The sequence below is a fragment of the Lepisma saccharinum genome, chromosome 12, assembly GCF_977018435.1.
Source record: "Lepisma saccharinum chromosome 12, izLepSacc3.1, whole genome shotgun sequence".
Lineage (NCBI taxonomy): Eukaryota > Metazoa > Arthropoda > Insecta > Zygentoma > Lepismatidae > Lepisma > Lepisma saccharinum.
The window spans coordinates 17547369-17571255 of record NC_139240.1 but is presented as its reverse complement, the minus strand read 5'-3'; the positions used below and the strand labels follow the sequence as shown (position 1 = coordinate 17571255).

At 39.0% G+C, this 23887-nt stretch overlaps 1 protein-coding gene across 3 annotated transcripts in view; it reads left to right on the top strand.

The window, feature by feature from the left end:
* The window catches only part of LOC145996390 (carcinine transporter-like), a 69568-nt gene extending 45681 nt beyond the window's left edge, over positions 1–23887 (top strand). For all 3 annotated transcript variants that reach the window (XM_083132822.1, XM_083132824.1, XM_083132823.1), the window contains exons 6-10: positions 329–497; positions 3028–3249; positions 4623–4837; positions 10592–10779; positions 23527–23887. In XM_083132822.1, the coding sequence (XP_082988948.1) occupies positions 329–497; positions 3028–3249; positions 4623–4837; positions 10592–10779; positions 23527–23778 (1046 nt within the window). In that variant the 3' untranslated portion in view covers positions 23779–23887. The remainder of the gene's footprint in view (positions 1–328; positions 498–3027; positions 3250–4622; positions 4838–10591; positions 10780–23526) is intronic.

Here is a 23887-nt window from a genome sequence, read left to right as displayed (position 1 = left end):
ACATAGTACACCCTGGACTGAATTTTGCAGACCAACAAGGTTCATGCGTCCGGATTCAAAGCCAGAATAATTCTGTTCTGACATCTCTGTATGTTTCTGAGTGTCCCTTCATCAATGTCATTGTATCATCCCTCATCCTCATCTTCGCGATTAACAAAAACTGGCTGAAAAGCGAAGTAAAATAAATCAAATCAAGAGCAGAAACGAATCCAACGAGTTTAATAATGCGGATCAGTAATGAACTTTGATGAATTTGGCGATATCTGATTTCAATGTTGCTGCATCTTTCTTCTTCTTTCCCATCAGATGACCGTTCTTCTCCTCGCAGGGATGGAAATCACCGACAGCGAGCGGAGGGCCCTCTTCTGCATGCTGCAGTGCGTGGGGTGGACGGTGGGGCTCTGCACCCTCCCCCTCGTGGCGTGGCTATCGAGGAACTGGGTCATCTTCCACGTTGTCACCACGCTACCCTGCGTCCTATTCTTTCTCCTTTACAAGTAAGCAAGGTGGATGAAAAGCATGACTTTATTTTAGAAAATCTTTCTTGATTGTTTTATTTAAACCAGGCTTTGGTATAAAGGGTGACCTCCGCAGAAGCCGTCAAGCTCACTTCAACGTTGTACACCCGTGTAACCACGTGATATATATCTTCGTAATCTTTCTTGCTCTCTTTTTCTTTTTCATTCCATATCTTCATTCTTTTTTCTTCTTTTCCTTCAAGAGAGAGAGGGAGAGAAGAGTCTATCTCTTTCGCTCTACGTCCCTCCCCTCTCTACTTCTCTCTCTCTCTCTCTCTCTCTTTCTCTAGCTCTCTTGCTCTCTCTCTCTCTCTCTCTCTCTCTCTCTCTCTCTCTCTCTCTCTATATATATATATATATATATATATATATATATATATATATATATATATATACACATACATGGTGATTGGTAATTCGACCTATTCCTGGAAAGGGGTAATACTAGAGCACATTTGCAACAAATTTGACCCTATGCACCGGGGGTCATAAATCAATGGGTTTCAAGTTATTGCAGTTTGTAGATTTTCGTGACATATTCCGACTCGCGACCAAAAAACTACTAATTGTGAAAAAACTACTACACCCTGGGCACTTAATCGACATGTTGCTAACAGCTAACGAATGAGTGACTACTGGGAAAAATTCATGCCCAAATTCCCATACCCACAGAAAGAAACAGTCATTGGAGCACACGTCATGAAGAAATTTGGAAGTTATCGTTTAAATCGAAGAGGATTACTCAAAAAATTGGTAACACACTAAGCGTAAAAATTACGGAAAAAACTTCCTCGTTCCATAAGCTCTCCAAAGCTCTCGAATTACCAATCACCCTGTGTGAATATATATATATATATATATATATATATATATATATATATATATATATATATATATATATATATATATACACACACACACACACACCGAGTGTCATTTTAATGGCGCCCATGGACCACGGAAACGTATAGAGGACAACAAAATAAACAACTTTTCTCAGTAACATTTTTCTCGTTGGTGCGTCGTTTCGGCGCTACAGTCGTTCAAAAAAGCCCGTCTCGCCGCCTGTATGCTGGCAACCACACACAACATTTGATTGCATGTGTGACTTCATATCCCGTCGTGAAGCGATGCGTTCCAGGGTTGCCAGGAACACACATACATATATGGCATAGCTACAATCAGCCACATTATGTACCCTAACACAAAACGAGAAAACACGTTCTGTAACCTAACAGGAAGTAAACAAACGATACGAAAAATGGTAGACGGAAAATAGAATTCAAGTGGAAGTGGTCATATCGAATTTTGTCTCAGCTTACATGTCAAATATTTGCAAATCTAGTTACCAAGTTGGCATCTACAATTTAGTCTATCCACTTCGTCCTTCTGATACTAGTTGTCTGTGACACACTGAACAGATGACAAAATAGAAATGAAAGAAGTCAAAATTCCAAAAGTAAGCAACAGAAAATATAATGTATATTCAGAGCATTATGAGGCAAGTGGCAAAAATGATTGAAAATACAGGTATAGTAGTAGTAGTAATACAAGCTCTAAGACGACTATGTGTTTATCTATGATACACATGTAATAGTTTGCAAATGTGAACAGGGCAGTATATTCGGTACTGATTCATCATTAGATTGTTACTGTGGTTGTAGCCGTAATGTAACAACGTGAACCTCGGATACTTCCGTTATCAGCACAAAAGTACCACAAGGCATCTGGACACAAACCTGTAGATATCAACCTTGCAACGAGATTTGCAAATATTTGACATGTAGTTGGGCGTAAACAGCCACGTGTAAGCTGTAAGTCCAATAAAATTTATTGTTGTTGATATTTTAGATATAGGCTGAGACAAAATCCGACATTGACATTTCATTTTGAATACGTTTCTTTACCATTTCTCATATCGTTGGTTCACTTCCCCCTTCCCCTGAGATGACTGCTGATCTTCTGGCTGGTAGGCTATGATGTGCGGTTTCCTGGGCGCGTTTCTCGCTTCGTTTTACAGCTAATAATGTGGTTGGTAAGTTTGTCATTTTTCACAAAATTTGTGTGTTCCTTGCAGCCCTGCCGTGCGTTGTTTTCGCCGCAGGATATGACGTCACAGGTACGATCAAATGTTGTCTTGGGTTGCCAGCATCCAGGCGGCAAAACGGTATTTTTTGAACGGCTGTAGCGTCGAATCGACGCACCAACGAGAAAAATGTTACTGGGAAAAGTGTGGCCCGTGGGCGCCATTAAAATGACACCCTGTATATATATTTCTCTAGCTCAATCTCTCGCTCTATTTCTCTATCCCGTAACGAGACTCTTTGGAGTCTGTACCCTCTATGTGACTTGTGTACTGTGCATATATGCATGTATGTCTTGTCTTATTGTCATTCATCCTCCTCTTCGCAATTAGCCAAAAGTGGTATCGCGAAGTAAAATAAATCAAATCATTCATTCATTTTCGAGTTTCTTCTTTAAAAGATCAATCCTTAACCAATCTTTCCAGGCTTGTCCCAGAATCTCCCCATTGGCTGGCCTCGCAGGGTAGAGTGGAGGAAGCCGCGAAGGTGCTGGAAGTGATAGCAGACACCAACAACACGAAGCTCCCGCCTAACTACAAACAGACGCTGGAGAAACTGTCCCAGGCTCAGGAGAAGACCTACGGAATAGCCAGCCTCTTCAAGACCAAGAGGTTGGCCTTACGGACAGCCATCGTGACCTTCGTGTGGTAAGTGGTGTTACTTCTTCACTTTCTGGATGAACCGCAATGTCGAGGATAGATTCTCATTTGTCGATGTGACTGTCTTCCACACTCAGCAATAAGAAGTATTTATTTGTTTTCCATTGTACGTGTGTTTGTCAATTAACAGGGCCTTGCCAAGTTTAAGAGCGCTGCATTCTTCATCTTCTTTTATATGACTCTATCAACAATACTCTGTTGTCTTTGGCCAGCGTTTTTGTTATTGTAATACTTATGGGTTCAGTAGATTGTCACATAAGTTCTGTTGAATTATTTATTAAGAAAGTAACGAACATTTCAAACAGTAGGACAAAATAGTAGTAACAAGCTATGCATGCATGAAGATCAGCAGATTTGGCATTACTTGCCCGATATATAAATGTATGTACATATGTCACAGTATCCTGCAGAAGGAAAAAACAAATAGACTATTGCCTGGTCACAGTTGCCAACTCATGGTAAATCTTTACAAACAAATTTACAAAAACAAATATCTTCTACAAGTTCACCAGTAACACAAACACAAATGAATTATATAAATAAATGACATTTATCCTTGCACTATCGTGCATATCCGCATAAAAGTGAAATAAGTGGAGAAGATAATTCTGATGAAAGGAAAGAGAGTGATATAGGGAATGGAATTTTAAATCGATGCATTCCTTTATAGAGTATGATTCGAAAATTGGACATTCATAGAATAAATATTGCGCATCAAGGTTTTCATTACCACATTTTCAATTTTGCTGAGTATAAATGTCAGTGTTTTAAAGTTGTTGATTCGTTTTCGTTTAATAGAAAGATTGACTTCAAGGAATGTCTTGTGCTTAAAATATATACTGACTTTGTAACGGATTATTTCAAATTAAATAATAGTTTGGAAAATATGTCTTTAATTCTTGCAACGTAACTCAGTTGCGCACTAAGGGCTTGAAACTCAATTATTAAATTCTATAAAAGTCTGCTCATTGTTGAAGTGTAGTATGAACTAGAAACTCAGTGTAATGTACAGCCACCGTCAAAAAAAGTACACACCTATATGCTGAAGTACTAACTCCCTTGCTTATCTCCTTAGAGTTAGGCAACACACACAAGGCCTTGCAGGGAAGGGAGTATTTGAGGATCTTGGTGTCCCATTTTCATTGCTGGTGAGCGTACAGTTGCAACTGTTTAATACTGGTACAACTCCTACCACAAAATGCTAAATGGCAGAAATGCGTCGTTAAATAATTATTCAATTATCATGTAATGAACGCAATCATCTTTTGCCTTTAGATTAGGAAAGTGATTTGCAAAATAATCTTAAATTACTTTGTAGTCACGTAGTCAAAGTGATTGATATCCACTGTTTTCCTTTGAAGGGCCGTGAACGGAGTGAGCTACTGCATAATCGTTCTGAATGTAAACAGCACTTCTGGGAATCCCTTCCTCAACTTCTTCCTGTCGTCGCTGTCGGAGTTCCCGGCCTACATCATAGGGATGTGGGTGACGGACAAGTTCGGGCGACGATGGTCACAGAGCGTCTTCTACTTCTTGGTCGTCCTGGCGTCCATAGCAGTCGTGTTCATCGCAACAAGTAAGTAAAATTGTCTTGATAGCAGCTCCAAATTCTTACAGTGATATCAGATGTAAGGGATGATCCTTTCACGTGGTACACCCACATGTCAACCTCCCACCCTGGACTGCATTTTCCGGCCTAACGAGGCTCTGGCGTCTGAACCGATGGCCAGTATAATGATCTGTGGGACTTGTGTGTCGTTCAAATATATTTGTGCTTTTCCCATCATCTACTTCATCTCATCACCTTTCATCTTTATCTTCGCAATTAGCCAAATCATCCATTTCATCTAATCACCATTCATTTTCATCTTTGCGATTAACCAAGGGGTAAATTATACTTGAAATAAAACAAAAGCAATACAAATACAAAACAAAAATAATGGAACGATTATGCTGTTACGTTTTCCTGTATTTTAGGTACGTCGCATTTATCAGCCAACAGTCAGAGATTGCTTTTCGGTCGAATGATACTTCTAATAATCGGAGGTAAATGCAAGCTGAGAATTATAATTTGGTCTCTTATCCACCTGAGTTGAGGATCTAAATTTTTAGATTTTATTTGCAACAATATTTACTACTGCGAGGAATTAAAAAAAACAACTTACGTCTAATTTCTGGCATCCTATTCTGTAATAGTTACATTTGTTGTAAGAACATAATACATTAATTTACTTTGTATAAATATTACATTATCCATCGCTTTTCCTAATTAAATCTCACACCATATCCAACACACACATAAAATGTGTTTTACTAATAATAATACAGTGCGCAATTAGAAAATAAGTCTTGTGAAGCAACACAAATATGGCCTCACCGATGGCCTAGTGGTAGCGCCGTCGCATTGTAGTCAAGGGGTCCCGGGTTCGATACCCAGTGTAGGCACATAGTGGTTCGGTCCAGTCCCAATTAGCCTTTCTGTGCAAAAAGCGGACTTAAAACACCAATTCAATGAAGCAGCTCAAATATGAAATATTAAATCTAGTTGTTGTTTTTTAAATTTGGTTCATTTTACTTCACTTTTCTGCCAATTTTGGCTAATTGCGAAGATGGGGATGAGTCATGATGATGAAATTGATGAATGGACACTCACAAACATCCATACCCAGGCCGGGATTCGAACCTGGGACCTTTGGTGTCGTATCGCGATGTGCTAACCACTCTGCAATGGATGCCGGCTATTAAATCTACATGGAAAAAGTTTCTGCAGTATTTTTCAGTTGAGTCAAACAAATTTCATAATGTGTATTCTCGCGGCATGCATTCAAATGTGTACTAATACAGGGCTAAGGCCTACCTTCCGACTGTTATGAGGTGGCGTGTGGTCAGCACGACGACCCGTCAGTCATTTTTGTAAGTTTCCATGACCGGTTTACGCTAGTCATTCGTAGCTCTACAATTTCCTCCCAATGGTGTGTGGCCACAGGTCCCATACACAGTCCGAAACCTCAGAAGGAAAGTTGTTACGCTTCCCCTAGGATGAAAAAATATAAATATGCTGACCAAGGCAGTAATTTATTTTATTAAAAACATACTGTAAACTAAACGTAACGTTTCAACCTTCTAGCAAGGTCTTCATCAGACTCTGTATCAAGTACAAAAGTAACAAGATACACAAAAAGGGCATTATATATACACAAACTTTACTCCCTCCAGACTATTAGAAAGTTGTTAGGAACTTTCTAGCAGGTGGTTTTCACTTTCCAACTGTACTTTCACCTAAAAGGCTAAACATAATTACTTTCATATAGACTGTGAAGAGATATTCATATAGAATATCTCACGCTCTTTTTCCTTCATTTTTCTCCCTTCTCCTCTCCTCTTTCTCTCTTGTCCTTTCGGGGTGTAAGGGGTGACCTTCCACGTAGTACACCCAAATGTCAACCTCACTTCCACGTTAGTACACCCTGGACTGAAGACTAACGAGGCTCTGGCGACTGGCCCCATGGCCAGTATAATTTTGTTTGTATTGTCCTGTTCTTTTGTCCTTATGTGTGCTGAGTGCCCCTTTACAGCCTCAGCTTTTAACAGAAGTCAGAACATTTTAATTTTTTTTTAGTTATGCAACGTTAGAGTTGCTATTTGTAATGGTAAGGGGCTGGCCCCCGTATAATGTGACGGGAGCAAAATAGCCTAAGTGCTGACGCTCCCAAAATTTTAAATTCAAAATCAAATCAAATCTCTTGTCCTTTCCACTCTTTCTAACACTTTCTTCCATTCTTTGTTTAACTTCAGTCCCCCATTCCAGTTCATTGTGTCTTCTTCACCTTTCTTCTCTATTTCCTTGGCTTCCTTCAATTTTCTCACTAGCATTCTCTTCTCCCTTCCTATCTGATTAGCCTCATCCCACTCTATGTCATGTCCTGTTTCTCTCGTGTGTTTAAATATCGCATTTCTCTCTCTCTTAAGTCGTACATCATCCCTATGTTGTTTCAACCTATCTTTCAGTCTCTTTTTTGTTTCTCCTATGTACACACTCTGACATTCTTTACATTTTACTTCGTAGATAATCCCTTCCTCTTCCTCTTCTCTGTTTTCCTTTTTCTTGTTTGCATTCTTCGCTATTCCTAAGATGCTTCTTCCTCCCTTCCTGTAAGTTTTAATGCCCGCTTTTCTAAGCACTTTGCATATCTTTTCCGTGGTCTTCCCCATACTCCTTATTCCAAACCTTCTCTCTTTTTCTTTCTCTTCATCTTTTCTTTCTCTTCCAATTCTCCCCTTCCTCTTTTCTTCCTTCTTCTGTTTATGTCTAGTCTGTCCTGCTTCTCATAGCCATTCTTTTCCAGCTGTTTCCATAGGCTATTTATTTTGCCTTCTTTTTCACATTCCTTCGTGCATATTTTCGTTATTCTGTCCTCCATATTCTTTATGAAATTTCTTTTTGTCACCTCACTTACATCACTTCTTTTGTGGCAGAAAACCCCTGCTGCACACTTCTTATGATGCCAAGCGGTTTCAATTTCTTCTCCTCTCTTCCTTTTCATCAATATATCAAGGTAGCTTAACTTGCCTTCTTCTTCTTTTTCAAGTTCCAATAAAATCCCTCTTTCTTCATCTTGTATTTCTTTGGCAAAAATGTCGAGCTGCCTCTTTGTTTCCTTCTATATGCCAAAACAATCGTCCACATATCTGCAAAACAGAATTATTTTGTCACCTCCTTTTTCTATCACTTTCTTTTCCCATTCATTCATAACCAATTCAGCCAATGCTGGGCTTAGGCTAGACCCTATATTCAGTCCTTCACTCATTAACATTATTTTATCTCCCATTATACTGTAACCGTTATTCGAAATGGTTTCCAGCGCCTTCACTACCCTTTCACTATCCCATTCTCCTATAATTTCGTGTATAATTTCAGGTACACGGATATTTAAACACACGAGAGAAACAGGACATGACATAGAGTGGGATGAGGCTAAGCAGATAGGAAGGGAGAAGAGAATGCTAGTGAGAAAATTGAAGGAAGCCAAGGAAATAGAGAAGAAAGGTGAAGAAGACACAATGAACTGGAATGGGGGACTGAAGTTAAACAAAGAATGGAAGAAAGTGTTAGAAAGAGTGGAAAGGACAAGAGAGAAAGAGGAGAGGAGAAGGGAGAAAAATGAAGGAAAAAGAGCGTGAGATATTCTATATGAATATCTCTTCACAGTCTATATGAAAGTAATTATGTTTAGCCTTTTAGGTGAAAGTTCAGTTGGAAAGTGAAAACCACCTGCTAGAAAGTTCCTAACAACTTTCTAATAGTCTGGAGGGAGTAAAGTTTGTGTATATATAATGCCCTTTTTGTGTATCTTGTTACTTTTGTACTTGATACAGAGTCTGATGAAGACCTTGCTAGAAGGTTGAAACGTTACGTTTAGTTTATGTTTTTAATAAAATAAATTACTGCCTTGGTCAGCATATTTATATTTTTTCATAATCATGGAAACAAGGCTTAATGGTGTTATAATTCCCCTAAGAGACTCGAACCTGCGCGTTCCGTAACCAGAGCCCAAAGCATGACGTCTTAGACCGAACGGCCACGGTTTGCGACTAAATATGCACTAAGTTTTAAAAGCAAAAGTACCTTCTGCGCGTTGTAACATGCCGTGAATGAATATAGGGATTATGATTCACAATCCCGGCCATTTATGAAGGTGGTGTTAGCATCACGTTCCGGCCCCCAAAACACAATTTTTTTAGACCCCTGGTGAACCTCAGAGCAGTTTTCATGCAAGAACGTTGCTGAGAAAATCTCCTCGAGACCAACCACCCTGGGAACAGAATCCTCGTCTTCTGCGTGACAGTCAGATTATTTACCGACTGAACCAACGAGGCTTTTTAAAGCACATATAAAATAAATTAAAGCCAGCAAAATAGTATTATATTTCTACGATATCTTTAAATTATAATATAATAGACGTGTATACAACATATTAAATTGTATGTACTGTGTGATCTTCGGTTTTTCAGGCTCGTAAAGAAAACCCCAGCTGAACACGATTCCGATGACCTCCATCAGTTGCAGGTACACGGCCTTCCACTCCATTCTCTCACATACGCTGAGAGTCCTTCATCTGGGGTTTTCTTTACGAGCATAAAAAACCCAAGATCGCACAGTACTGATGTCTACGCATTCATCTCCATAAAATGCTCTCAGTCTCAGATGAATGTCAATTTGTAGCATATTTTCTGCGTTTAGAAACTCGATCATGGCACGCTACTGCAGGCGCTCCACCGACATTGCATGGTTACATCCTGCCATTTTCCTCGCTATAGTTCAGCACCCCCTTGCGATAGAAGTTTGAAATCTTCAATGGAGAAGCAGGAAAATCTTGTACTCAAAATCGAAAATGCGTTTACAAGGTAACAAAAAAAATAATAATAATACATAGGAAGCTTTCCTTTCAGCACGCCCTCGTATATATACTTTATTGCAGAGCCATTTCATGATTGTAATGTTGTTGATTGACATTCCAAATTACAGTTTGCAGAATTTTAACACAAAATGTTAATAAGAAAGGAAATTAAATTAGGCATACCATATTTATTGCAAAATATTGAATTTTTCACGAGTTTTGTTGTATCTCTTAAACCAATTGAATCTCAAACTCAAAATTTTTGCTGAAGTTACTCATCATAAAGTAATGTATTGTGTACAAATTTCAGATTTTTAAACAACTGCCCCCCAGAGATACGAGTTAACCCTGAACTTGGATATTTTTAACAAGAAGTACATGTTTATGACCCTGTAGAAAAAAAGGATGAAAGTCTCAAGCTTGAAATAATTTTGACGCACACTATTGGTACACAGGTACTTGCACAAAAAAATTCAAGTGTCAAACAAACTGAGCTTCGCACTAAAACAAATGTCCAAAAATGCCATTTTGTGTGATTAAAATAAACAATTTTGACCTTAAAATTCATTATGAAGGAATAAAATTAGAAAATTACACACAAATATAAATGTAGCCTATAATGTGCTTAACATCACAGATTTTGTCTCATTGTCGTAGGACTTACCAGAGCTGAGATAAGAAACTTGTCGCTGATGCTTACGAATGGAGAAAATGACGCGCGCCATGATAAAAAAAATGCCGCCATCTTTAAATCGGTGATAGTAAAAATAAAATAACAGTGGTTCTGAACTGTCAACATATGAGGTTTACACCAGACAAATAATAAACTTTTTTAAAAATGGTCAAGCAACCATTTTGTACCACTTCATATGGATTGATCCATTCTGTGAAATTAATCATTTTTTTTTCACTTCTTGTAATTTTTTTTACAGACCCAGCACTGGACACCGCTGTCATCGGACTGGCTGTGTTCATCAGATTCGCGAATTCCCTGACCTTCTACGGGATCTACTTGCACGGGATGGAAGTGTACCCGACGTGCCTCAGACAGACGGGAATGGCGTTTGGGACGGTCGTGTCCACCATCATTGAGACCGTCGGACCATACATTGTGTACCTGGTGGGTTGAGAAACTGTTAATTTTTTAGTTATCTCATTTTAGGCAGCTTTCACGAAGGGTCTGTAAGGTTCTTAGCTCCATCTTCGTCCCAAAATTAGGGTTTAAATTTTAAATTTAAATTTTAAATCAATTTCGTCACTTTCACTGCATAGAGTGTGTGTGCCAATTTCTAGGATCATAACACTGTTTCTATTTAAGTCACTTAAAGAACCATGGCTAAGAAGAAGTAGTATTCTCCTTTTGCAGAAAAATGCTCCGTCACACAAGACTAGGAAGACACTGGCTGTTATGAAGGATTTGGGGGTTTGGTGCTTAGTTCATCCGCAATGCTCACTAGATCTTTTTCCAACATACTTTTGTCTATTATGTAAACTTAAAAGACACTAAGAGGGACAACGATTTTGCAAGGATTCCTAGTAACAGAGCAGTTTGTTCTCATATCAGACGAAACAAATAATTTTGAGAGGGTTAAATAAACTGTAAACACGGCGAGGGGTGTAGTGACACTTTCTGAAGGCACCCAAATGTCAACCTCTCTTTCATGTAGTACACCCTGTACTGCATCTTGCAGACTAGCGAGACTCTGGCGTCTATATCACAGCCAGTATTCTCGCCCTTGCGGCTCGTGTTGTATTCAGTCCTTTGTGTGTGTGTGTGACTTTGCTACCTTCCTGGGTGTCCTAGTGTGTCTAAGGGGTTAGGTCACACCCAAAGGTAGGGTAAGGGGTAGGAAAGGGGATACGACTAGTCTCTCTCCTCAGACTGCTGGGTTCGGTTCCACAACTTCTTCCTTGCTGGACTTCTAGGCTCATCTCCGCAGCTTCTTTCCTGTGTGGACTGCTAGGCTCGACTCCGCAGCTTCTTCCATTGGTGGACTGCTGAGCTCGGCTCCACACCTTCTCCCTTGGTGGACTGCTAGGCTCGACTCCGAAGCTTCTTCCCTTGGTGGACTGCTGAGCTCGGCTCCACACCATCTCCCTTGGTGAACTGCTAGGCTCGACTCCGCAGCTTCTCCCCTTGGCGATTTCCTGGTCTCGGTTTCACAACTTCTCGCTTGTTGGACTGCTAGACTCGACTCACAGCCTCTTCCCTTCGTTGGCTGCTGGGCTCTGCTCCACAACTCTCCCTTGGTGGACTCCTAGGCTCGACTCCGCAGCTTCTTCCCTTGGTGGACTTCTGGACTCGGCTCCACAACTTCTCCCTTGGTGTACTGCTTGGTTCGACTTCACAGCTTATCCCTTTGGTGGACTTCTGGACTCGGCTCCACAGCTTCTTCCCTTAGTAGACTGCTGGACTCAGATCCACAGCTTCTTCCCTTGGTGGACTGCTAGGCTCGACTCCGCAGCTTCTTCCCTTCGTTGACTGCTGGGCTCGACTCCACATCTTCTCCCTTGGTGGACCGCTAGGCTAGACTCCGCAGCTTCGACCCTAGGTGGACTGCTGGGCTCGACTCCGCAGCTTCTTCCCTTTGTGGACAGCTGGGCTCGGCTCCACATCTCCTCCCTTGGTGGACTGCTAGGTTCGACTCCGCAGCTTCTTCCCTTGGCGGACTGCTGGGCTCGGCTCCACAACTTCTCACTTGTTGGACTGCTGGACTTGGCTCCACAACTTCTTCCTTGGTGGACTGCTAGGCTCGACTCCGCAACTTCTCCCCTTGGTGGTTTGTTGGGCTCGGCTCCACATCTCCTCCCTTGGTGGACTGCTAGGCTCGACTCCACAACTTCATCCTTGGTGGACTGCTAGGCTCGACTCCGCAACTTCTCCCCTTGGTGGTTTGCTGGGCTCGGCTCCACAGCTTCTCCCTTGGTGGACTGCTAGGGTCGACTCCGCAGCTTCTTCCCTTCGTGCACTGCTGGGCTCGGCTCCACAACTTTTCCCTTGGTGGACTATTAGGCTCGACTCAGCAGCTTCTTTCCTTGGTGGACTGCTGGGCTCGGCTCCACAACTTCTTCCTTGGTGGACTGCTAGGCTCGACTCCGCAGCTTCTTCTCTTGGCGAACTGCTGGACTCGGCTTCACAACAACTCCTTTTTTGAACTGCTAGGCTCGACTCATTAAGATTGTTCCCTTGGTGGACTGCTGGGCTCGGCTCCACAACTTCTCCCTTGGTGGACTGTTAGGCTCGACTCCGCAGCTTCTTCCCTTGTTGGACTGCTGGGCTCTGCTCTACAACTTCTCGCTTGGTGGACTTCTAGGCTCGACTCCGCAGCTTCTTCCCTTGGTTGACCGTTGGGCTCGGCTCCACAGCTTCTTCCCTTGGTGGACTGCTGGGCTTCCAGCTGGGCCAAAACTTCTTATTTCTGGGATTTTGTCGGTTATTAAAGCCAGCAGGAGATTTTCAGGATGGGCCAAGAATGCGTTTTGTTGAATGACCCTATTAATCAGATCTCTCAAGTGGTGTGGGAGAAATTGGGACAAGTAGATCAAATTCCACATACTACATAATGAAGGTGTACGCACCGGTGTGGTTTGGGATCAAGAAGGAACCATCGATAACTGACGGAGCCCGACACTTCTGGAATTTGATCCACTTGTCCCGATTTATTTCTTTGGTTGGCAAAGAATTAAGAAAGCAAGAGGATTGAAAAAAGGCAAAAGATTTCGCACTTTTGTTTTACCAACCATCAATTTTAATGCAGACCAATACTATGACATGGTTGATTGGGCTTCATGCTCCCTCCACGAGCCTACGTTGGCCAATAATATTAAAATTAAGAAGTAGATGACTACATTAAAAACAAAAATATAGCGGATATTCAAGACTTCCCCTGCCACACACAAGGAGTGGAGCGACTTGTGAAAATTATCACAGAGGCTGCTTCTTCCGTTTTCGGCGCCAGCGCATGTGATGGCTACATCAAAGCGAAATTGGAATCTAGAGAACATATGCCGACATTTCGAACAAAAAGTGACTATAAAGTTCAAGGAGAAAACTAGAAGAAAATCTTGCCCTGCCCCTTAGTAAAATTATGTTTGCCAACATCATTTGGGTGGGTGGAGCTCGCAGTCCAGCCACCTCCTCGTGGTGAGCTCTGGGTTATTTTCAAAGCATAATAAGCTATGAAAATAAGCGAAGCGCTGGACAGTAATTGAGGAACTGTTAGCAATTAGAAAGCCTAAATATTTTATTTAGTCTTTTATATCGGAAAACCTTCGAATAAAACACAGTCGAAACCAATTGGAAACCATCAATAGAAAAATATGGAGTTTTTAGCCTCAAATTGACAATTTTTGACGAAAAGCATACGTAAACAGCATAGGAAACCACCCCTAAGGCACGAATGTAACATATTTGCCATAAACAAAACAATAAACGACCATAATGCAGAAAAAAACACATGAAATAGCCAAATAATGACATTTTTGTGAAATTGTTGTGCGTGTTGCATAACCAAATCACTATCAAAACTTCAAGGTCGATGCGCACCACCTAAACGACCTCCAAAAAATCTGAAAAAAATCAGACGTCTTTTTGGTCACAAATTGCCACTTTTCCGCACTAGCCACCTTAACATTTCGAAAAAAAGTTTTTTCGATACACCCTAATGGTCATTCTTCCTTCTGGTGCAAGTTGGAAACTCATTTTTATTACGTGTTTTAGATTTCAGGGGAATAAATATACATATTATGGGAAATGTATGTAAAAGGTAAGTGCCTCCAACTCGTGCAATGTCCGTTTATCATCTGTTACCCCGGAAGGCAATAACTTCATCCATGTTATCATATCACCATTCATTCCCATAGTCGCGATTAGTATATTTGAAATTCTAATTTTCTTTATTAAAGGGCCTGTATCTGTTCTCCCACCTAACCCAGTTTATGCGTGTAACTCCTGTACATAAACCAAAGCAAGAAAGGTACAAAGAGAAGAACAAAGACAAAAATATAAGATGTGAGCCAAATGTGAGCACGTTTAGAAGTAAAAAAAGAGACTACTTGAAAAGCAAAATTAACGAAATTGAAACAAACAGCAAAAATAAAAATATCAGAGATTTATATAAAGGTGTAAATGAGTTTAGAAAGGGGTGGCAACCTAAAGTAAACTTGATAAAAGATAAAGACGGTGATTTTCTAGCTGACCCAAGCGATATTCTAAATAGATGGAAGAACTACTTTAAAGACCTTTTAAATGTCGATGTAGGAGATAAATCAGAAGTGAATGAAGTACACACAGCAGAACCTTTAGTCCCAGAACCTAACTTGACTGAAGTTAAAGATGCTATTAAAAGGCTAAAGAATAACAAAGCACCTGGCATTGATTTAATACCAGCTGAGTTAATTAAATATGGTGGAAATTCATTAATTTGTCAAATTCATAAATTAATTTGTTTAATATGGAATAAAGAAGAAATCCCTCAACAGTGGAAAGAATCCATAATTGTTCCTGTGTTTAAAAAACGTGATAAAATGAACTGCAATAATTACCGTGGAATTTCTCTACTCTCAACAACATATAAAATAGTATTATCTAACATTCTTTTAACAAGACTAACCCCATATGCTAATGAAATTATAGGTGATTATCAATGTGGATTTAAACGCAACAGATCAACTACAGATCAAATTTTTCACATCAGACAGACACTTGAAAAAAAGTGGAAATATAATCAAAATGTCCATCAGCTATTCATTGATTTCAAAAAAGCATATGATTCGGTCAAAAGAGATAAATTATATAATATATTAGTAGAGTTTGGAATACCTAAGAAGCTTGTTAGTATGATAAAAATATGCACCAGTGAAACAGAAAGTAAAATTCGTGTGGGTATTAATATGTCTGACAAATTTGCAATTCATGATGGGTTAAAACAAGGAGATGCATTATCTCCATTGCTCTTTAATTTTGCCTTAGAATATGCTGTAAGGAAGGTAAAAGAAACTAAAGAAGGACTAAAATTAAATGGTGTGACTCAGTTGTTAGCATATGCAGATGATGTAGACTTACTGGGGGATGATGTGAATACAATTAAGAATAATGCTAAAATATTTTTCAAAACTGCTAAAGAGATAGGTTTGGAAGTTAACAAAGAGAAAACTAAATATATGCTTACAGGCCGAAACCAAGTGTTAGGTAATAATCAAAATCTAATTATTGATAACAACTCGTTTGAAACAGTTTCCAAATTCAAATACTTAGGAGTAATATTAACAAATGAAAATTATATTAAAGAGGAAATAAAAAGTAGGCTTAATTCAGGAAATGCATGTTACTTCTCTCTTCATAAACTTTTGTCTTCTCGTTTAATATCTAAGAATCTAAAAGTTAAAATATACAAAACCGTAATTTTGCCTGTAGTATTATATGGGTGTGAAACTTGGTCCCTTACATTGAAAAGGAACATAAATTGAGAGTATTTGAAAATAAGATCCTTAGGAAAATATTTGGACCTAAAAGGGATGAGGAGACAGGTGAGTGGAGAAGGTTACATAATTTAGAACTACATAATTTGTATTCATGTCCAGACATTATTAGAATAATTAAATCAAGAAGACTTAGGTGGGCAGGCCATGTGGCACGAATGGGAGAGGAAAGAGGAGTTTTCAGGATTCTTGTTGGGAAACCTGATGGTAAGAGACCAGTAGGAAGGCCAAGACGAAGATGGAGGGACAACGTCGAGATGGACCTAAGGGAAATCGGTAGGGATGGAAAAGAGTATATAGATCTTGCTCAAGATAGGGACAGATGGAAGGCCTGTGTTGCTGCAGCCATGAACCTTCGGGTTTAAGAAGGCTAGAGAGTTAGTTAGTTAGTTAGTTAGTTAGCCAAATGTGGCCATAGTTAAGCTTCTAGGGTAATTTACAAATCTCTAATGAGAGATAAATTTCTGAAATTAAAATAAATAACTCCTACAACTAATTTTACCACGTGTACCAAGTGGATCTTTTGTAACATTGCTTGTATCTTAAAAATAAAAATAAAATAATTAAAAACGTTGCAGCTGTTCCCAAGGTGGTCCATGAGTCCCAAAGGTGACCCGCGGCTTATAGTTGGCTTTGAAAATGATGCTCGTGCTCAAAAAAACATATTTATTCATGTCTATTCACGTTGGTCTCAAACTTTTTATTGTGGGCATGCATTGTATACAGTAACGACGAATAGCCGACCTTCGTGGAGAACTGGTCTGCACAATCCCTACGACGCCAGGAGTTCCACAATAAAATGGCTTCTGTCAGTCCGAGACAGTCCGTTTTCTGCGTGGTCCATCTGATGCGGACTGGATATATTAATGACCTGCCATTTCTTAGCTGTGTTAGATACTAATATGATTTTCGTACAGTGGGCCACCTTGGGAACATGGGCTACCTTTGGCTCTAACTAACTAACTAACTCTCTAGCCTTCTTAAACCCGAAGGTTCATGGCTGCAGGAACACAGGCTTTCCATCTGTCCCTATCTTGAGCAAGATCTATATACTCTTTTCCATCCCTACCGATTTCCTTTAGGTCCATCTCAACGTTGTCCCTCCATCTTCGTCTTGGCCTTCCTACTGGTCTCTTACCATCAGGTTTCCCAACGAGAATCCTGTGAACTCCTCTTTCCTCTCCCATTCGTGCCACATGGCCTGCCCATCTAAGTCTTCTTGATTTAATCATTCTAATAATATCTGGACATGAATACAAATTATGTAGTTCTATATTATGTAACCTTCTCCACTCACCTGTCTCCTCATCCCTTTTAGGTCCAAAGATTTTCCTAAGTATCTTATTTTCAAATACTCTCAATTTATGTTCCTCTCTCAACGTAAGGGACCAAGTTTCACACCCATATAATACTACAGGCAAAATTACTGTTTTGTATATTTTAACTTTTAGTTCCTTAGATATTAAACGTGAAAACAAAAGTTTATGAAGAGAGAAGTAACATGCATTTCCTGAATTAAGCCTACTTTTTATTTCCTCTTTAATATAATTTTCATTCGTTAATATTACTCCTAAGTATTTGAATTTGGAAACTGGTTCAAACGAGTTGTTATCAATAATTAGATTTTGATTATTACCTAACACTTGGTTTCGGCCTGTAAGCATATATTTAGTTTTCTCTTTGTTAACTTCCAAACCTATCTCTTTAGCAATTTTGAAAAATATTTTAGCAATATTCTTGATTGTATTTATATCATCCACTAATAAGTCTACATCATCTGCATATGCTAACAACTGAGTCATACCATTTAATTTTAGTCCTTCGTTAGTTTCTTTTACCTTCCTAACAGCATATTCTAAGGCAAAATTTAACCCATCATGAATTGTAAATTTGTCAGACATATTAATACCCATACGAATTTTACTTTCTGTTTCACTGGTGCATAGTTTTATCATACTAAAAAGCTTCTTAGGTATTCCAAACTCGACTAATATATTATATAATTTATCTCTTTTGACCGAATAATATGCTTTTTCGAAATCAGTAAATAGCTGATGGACATTTTGATTATATTCCCACTTTTTTTCAAGTGTCTGTCTAATGTAAAAAATTTGATCTGTAGTTGATCTGTTACGTTTAAATCCACATTGATAATCACCTATAATTTCATTAGCATATGGGGTTAGTCTTGTTAAGAGAATGTTAGATAATACTATTTTATATGTTGTTGAGAGTAGAGAAATTCCACGGTAATTATTGCAGTTCATTTTATCACGTTTTTTAAACACAGGAACAATTATGGATTCTTTCCAATATTGAGGGATTTCTTCTTTATTCCATATTAAACAAATTAATTTATGAATTTGACATATTAACGAATTTCCACCATATTTAATTAACTCAGCTGGTATTAAATTAATGCCAGGTGCTTTGTTATTCTTTAGCCTTTTAATAGCATCTTTTACTTCAGTCAAGTTAGGTTCTGGAATTAAAGGTTCTGCTGTGTGTACTTCATTTACTTCTGATTTATCTCCTACATGAACAGGGCCTCCCCGATGGCGCAGTGGTAGCGTCGTTGCCTTGTAATCAAGGTGTCCCGGGTTCGATACCTGGTGGAGGCACATAGTGGTTCGGATCCCACTTTAAACTGTAGGTCCAGTCCCGATTAGCCTTACTCTGCATAAAGTGGACTTAAAACACCAACTCGTTCCTACATGAACATTTAAAAGGTCATTAAAGTAGTTCTTCCATCTATTTAGAATACCGCTTGGGTCAGCTAGAAAATCACCGTCTTTATCTTTTATCAAGTTTACTTTAGGTTGGCACCCCTTTCTAAACTCATTTACACCTTTATATAAATCTCTGATATTTTTATTTTTGCTGTTTGTTTCAATTTCGTTAATTTTGTTTTTCAAGTCATCTCTTTTTGTACTTCTAAACGTGCGGTTAACTTCTCGCTTTATTCTATTATAATTGTTTAGATTTGTATCATCAGAGTTATTTAACCACCTAAGTCTAGACTGATTTCTTATTTCTATTAGATTATGACATTCATTATCAAACCATGGCTTACATTTTCTCGGTTTATGGTATCCTATACTTTCTTTAGCTGCGGATTCTATTGCATTACGTATTTGCTCCCAATTCTTATTTACGTCTGTTTCATTTATATTTTCATCATCATTTAAATCCTGCAAAACATCAAATCTATTTGACAGTTTAATTTGGTAATCTTTCTTAATTCTTTCATCAGCAAAGTTTCCTGTATTAAATTTTAGAACTTTTAGATTTTGTTGCTTATGATTTATCACTGCGAGTCTTTCTCTTAATTTAGCAATTACTAAATAATGGTCACTGGCACAGTCAGCACCTCTATGTGTACGAACGTCAATTATACTAGTATGCCTTCTCTTATCAATGAGAATATGATCTATCTGATTATGAGTTTTACCATCTGGAGAAGACCAGGTATATTTATGGATATCTTTATGTTTAAAAGTTGTACTTTTCACAATTAAATTCTTTGAGGTTGCAAAAGTAATCAATCTTATACCATTATCATTACTTAATTCATGAAGACTTTCTTTACCAATCGTGGGTTTAAATGTCTCTTCTTTGCCAATCTGTGCATTACAGTCAACTAACAGAATTTTCATATCATACTGAGAAAATTTATCAAAGACCTGTTCTAACTGTGCATAAAAATCATCTTTAGTATTATCATCTTTAACTTCCGTTGGAGCATATATGTTTATTAAAATAATTTTACACCACCTACCATGTAAAACTGCATATGATATCCTATCATTAATAAATTCTACTGTTTTAAGAGCCGAGATAATTCTATTATTTATGAAAAAGCCTGTTCCAAAATTATGATTTTCAGTACCACCATAGAAAAAAGTATAATTTTTAGTTTTACAATTCCCTTCTCCTGGCCACCTAACTTCCTGGACAGCTACTACATCTAATTTATACTTAACTATCTCATTAACTGTACACTGAAATGCCCCAGGCCGGTAAAAGCTCAGAACATTCCAGGTGCCTAATTTAATATCCTTATTCCTAATGTAGATCTTATCCTTAGTCCAGGGACCTCCCAAAGTAGTCCCCACCCGGAGATCCGAACGGGGGACTATTTTACCTCCGGAATATTTTACCTTGGGAACATCCATGGCTTCATATTGCTGTTTCTTGACATGTCTTTTTACAGTGCAGAGTTGTTAGCTCTACGCCTAACCCCCAATATGAATGGAGGACCGCACCTGTCGTTGGTCAGCGGATCCCTCGGATCTAGCTGGGAGGATCACATTGTAGTCCACCAACCATACCCCACTTCTGCTGACTGTGGGACGTTCATAGAGCCATTACAGGACAGCTCTGTAAATCACAGAGCAAAATGTTGACCGGGGTGTAAGGGGTGATTTTCCACGTAGTACACCCAACTGTCAACCTCACTTCCACGTTAGTACACCCTGGACTGCGTTTTGCAGACGAACGAGGCTCTGGCGACTGGTTCTCTGGCCAGTATAATTTTGTGTGTGTTGTCCTGTTTTTTGTCCTTCTGTGTGCTGAGTGCCCCTGTACAGCCTCAGCTTTTAACGAAAGTCAGAACATTTTAAACTTTTAAGATTTTACTTATGCAACGTTAGAGTTGTTCTTCGTAAAGATAAGGGGCTGGACCCCGTATAATGTGACGGGTGCAAAATAGCCTAAGTGCTGACGCACCCAAAGTTTTAAAATCAAATTCAAATTCAAATTCAAAAATGTTGACCATTTCACTCTGTTGGTTGACTAACTGCAGTGAACAAGTCACTGGGCGATGAGGTCGTCACATCCCTACATCATCCCTGCGACACATACAATCATAGGAACTGAAATTTACCATTTAATTAAAACCTTTTGTAACTTTTGTTACACAAGATTTGATTGAAATTATGCAGCATAAAGGCTTTTGTTTAGTCTGATCATCCTTGAAATTTTGCAAAATATACCTTTGGCTCACCTACCTTATTAAAAAAAAAGTAAGAAGACACACACAAAGAAGGAAACCAAGAAATCATATACATTTACACGCACATATTAAACATTTCCAACCATAAGGGGTATAAGGGGTGCTCCTTCCACGTAGTGCACCCAATAGTCAACCTCACTTCCACGTAGTACACCCTGGACTGCAGACTAACGAGGCTCTGGCGACTGACACCATAGCCAGTATAATTTTGTTTGTGTTGTGTCCTTATTTGTGCTGAGTGCTCCTTTACAACCTCAGCTTTTAACGAAAGTCAGAAGATTTTAATATTTTATGATTTTAGTTCTGCAACGTTAGAGTTGTTATGTGTAACGATAAGGGGCTGGACCCCGTATAATGTGACGGGTGCAAAATAGCCTTAGTGCTGACGCACCCAAAATTTTAAATTCAAATCAAATCAATTTCCAACCATAAGATTCTTACAAAGGTATTGAAATTGATATGCAGCATAATTATGCTAGTTTTTGGAGGTTAAATAATACAATACGTTGGGAGCTTAAACAGAGATATTGCTCATCTAACAGTAGATTCTAAAGCTCATTCTAAAATTTGTTAGGATTGAGGATGGAAGTTCATTCTATGCTTTTGCCGCTGAAAATATTAAAAGCCAATTTGAAAAGTGACAGTTGGAAACCCCAAGTTCCGCTGCTCCCCTTGTTTCGTAGTTGTGTATTTGGTTCTCAGTTTCTGAAATACGTTTTCAGAGCAATTCCAGACAAGACCGCCCGCAGGAAAATTTTTCTCGGGGTCGGGGGGGGGGGGGGGCAGTTAAGAGAATTCTCATAAAGCATCCCCAACACTAGTATAATTTGCATAGGCACTTAATCTGCTGTCTTTCACAGCACAACTCGTCCATGTTTTCACGCTACAATTTCAAAATTTCAATTGTACGATGTATTTCTAAATATCTGATATATGTCTTTCTAGATATCCCCCCAGCCCCCACTCTGCGGGCGCCCTTGATTCCAGAGATAACAGACTGACACTTTCGAAGCACTTTTATTTCTTTGTGTAAGATTCATGAAACATGAAACCTGTCTTTCAGCCTCTTTATCGTTTCTCGTATGTACACACTCTGACATTCTATACATTTCACTTCGTAGATAATCCCTTCCTCTTCCTCTTCTGTTTTCCTTTTTCTTGTTTGCATTCTTCGCTATTCTTAAGATGCTTCTCCCTCCCTTCCTGTAAGTTTTAATGCCCGCTTTCCTAAGCACTTTGCATATCTTTTCTGTGGTCTTCCGCATACTCCTTATTCCAAACCTCCTCCCTTCTTCTTTCTCTTCCAATTCTCCCCTGCCACTTTTCTTCCTTCTTCTGTTTATGTCCAGTCTATCCTCCTTCTCGTAGCCATTCTTTTACAGCTGTTTCCATAGGCTATTTATTTTGCCTTCTTTTTCACATTCTTTGTCCTCCATATTATTTATAAAATTATAAAAAGAGGATGAAAGACAGGTTGAAAAAACATAGGGATGACGTACGGCTTAAGAGAGAGAGAGAAATGCGATATTTAAACACACGAGAGAAACAGGACATGACATAGAGTGGGATAAGGCTAAGTAGATAGGAACGGAGAAGAGAATACTAGTGACAAAATGGAAGGAGGCCAAGGAAAGGGGAAGAAGACACAATGAACTGGAATGGGGGACTGAAGTTAAACAAAGAATGGAAGAAGGTGTTAGAAATAGTGGAAAGGACAAGAGAGAAAGAGGAAAGGAGATGGAAGAAGAATGAAGGAAAAAGAGCGTGATATAAAGAGTCCAACCACATTCTATATGGAAGTTAATATGTTTAGCCTTTTAGGTGAAAGTACAGTTGACAAGGGAAAGCCACCTGCTAGAATGTTCCAGAATAACTTTCTAATAGTCTGGAGGGAAGTAATGTTTGTGTATATATATCGTCCTGTTTTGCACCTTGTTACATTTGTACTTTGTGCAGAGTCTGAAGAAGACCTTGCTAGAAGGTTAAAACGTTACGTTTAGTTTATGTTTTATAATAAAATAAATTTCTACCTTGGTCAGCATATTGAGATTTTCATATCATGGAAACAAGGCTTAATGGTGTTATAAAAATAAATTTGAAAGCAAGACTTTCACTGTTTACTACCTATGAATCCAAATTTTCTTAATAAAACTCAGTGGAACAGTACTTGTTTGTTTTTTGTTTTTTGTTTTTTTTTACACACACAAATTTTAGAGTTGAAAAACACATGTATTATATATTCGCAATCTAAAGATGTTCTCTTCACTGATATATAATTTTAACGATTAAGGTTGAAATTTTTCTGAGATTACTCCAAGGGGTTCCTTTCTTTTTTTCTTTTTTTTTTTCAAATGAATCAATCAATGATTTCAGGGAGAGGCTTACGACGTGAGAATCCCGTACGCAGTTCTCTTATTGATGAACCTGGTGGCTGCCTTCGCTGTCCTGTTCCTTCCAGAAACCCTCCACCGAAACCTCCCGTCCACATTGGCGGAGGCGCATGAGTATGGCAAGGGCGACAAGTTCTGGAGCTTTCCCTGGAGGCAGAGTGACGACATCAACAAGGCCACGAAGGCAACAGCTGGAACTGGAGACGTTCCGGACAAGAAAACAAGCCACCTTTGAACACATCACATTGTACTTGCGACATCAGAGAAACAGTATTATTTTTATTTGTAAATCGATTTATATTTTATTATGCAGCTTCCTAGCTCATATATGTTTGTGAAATAAA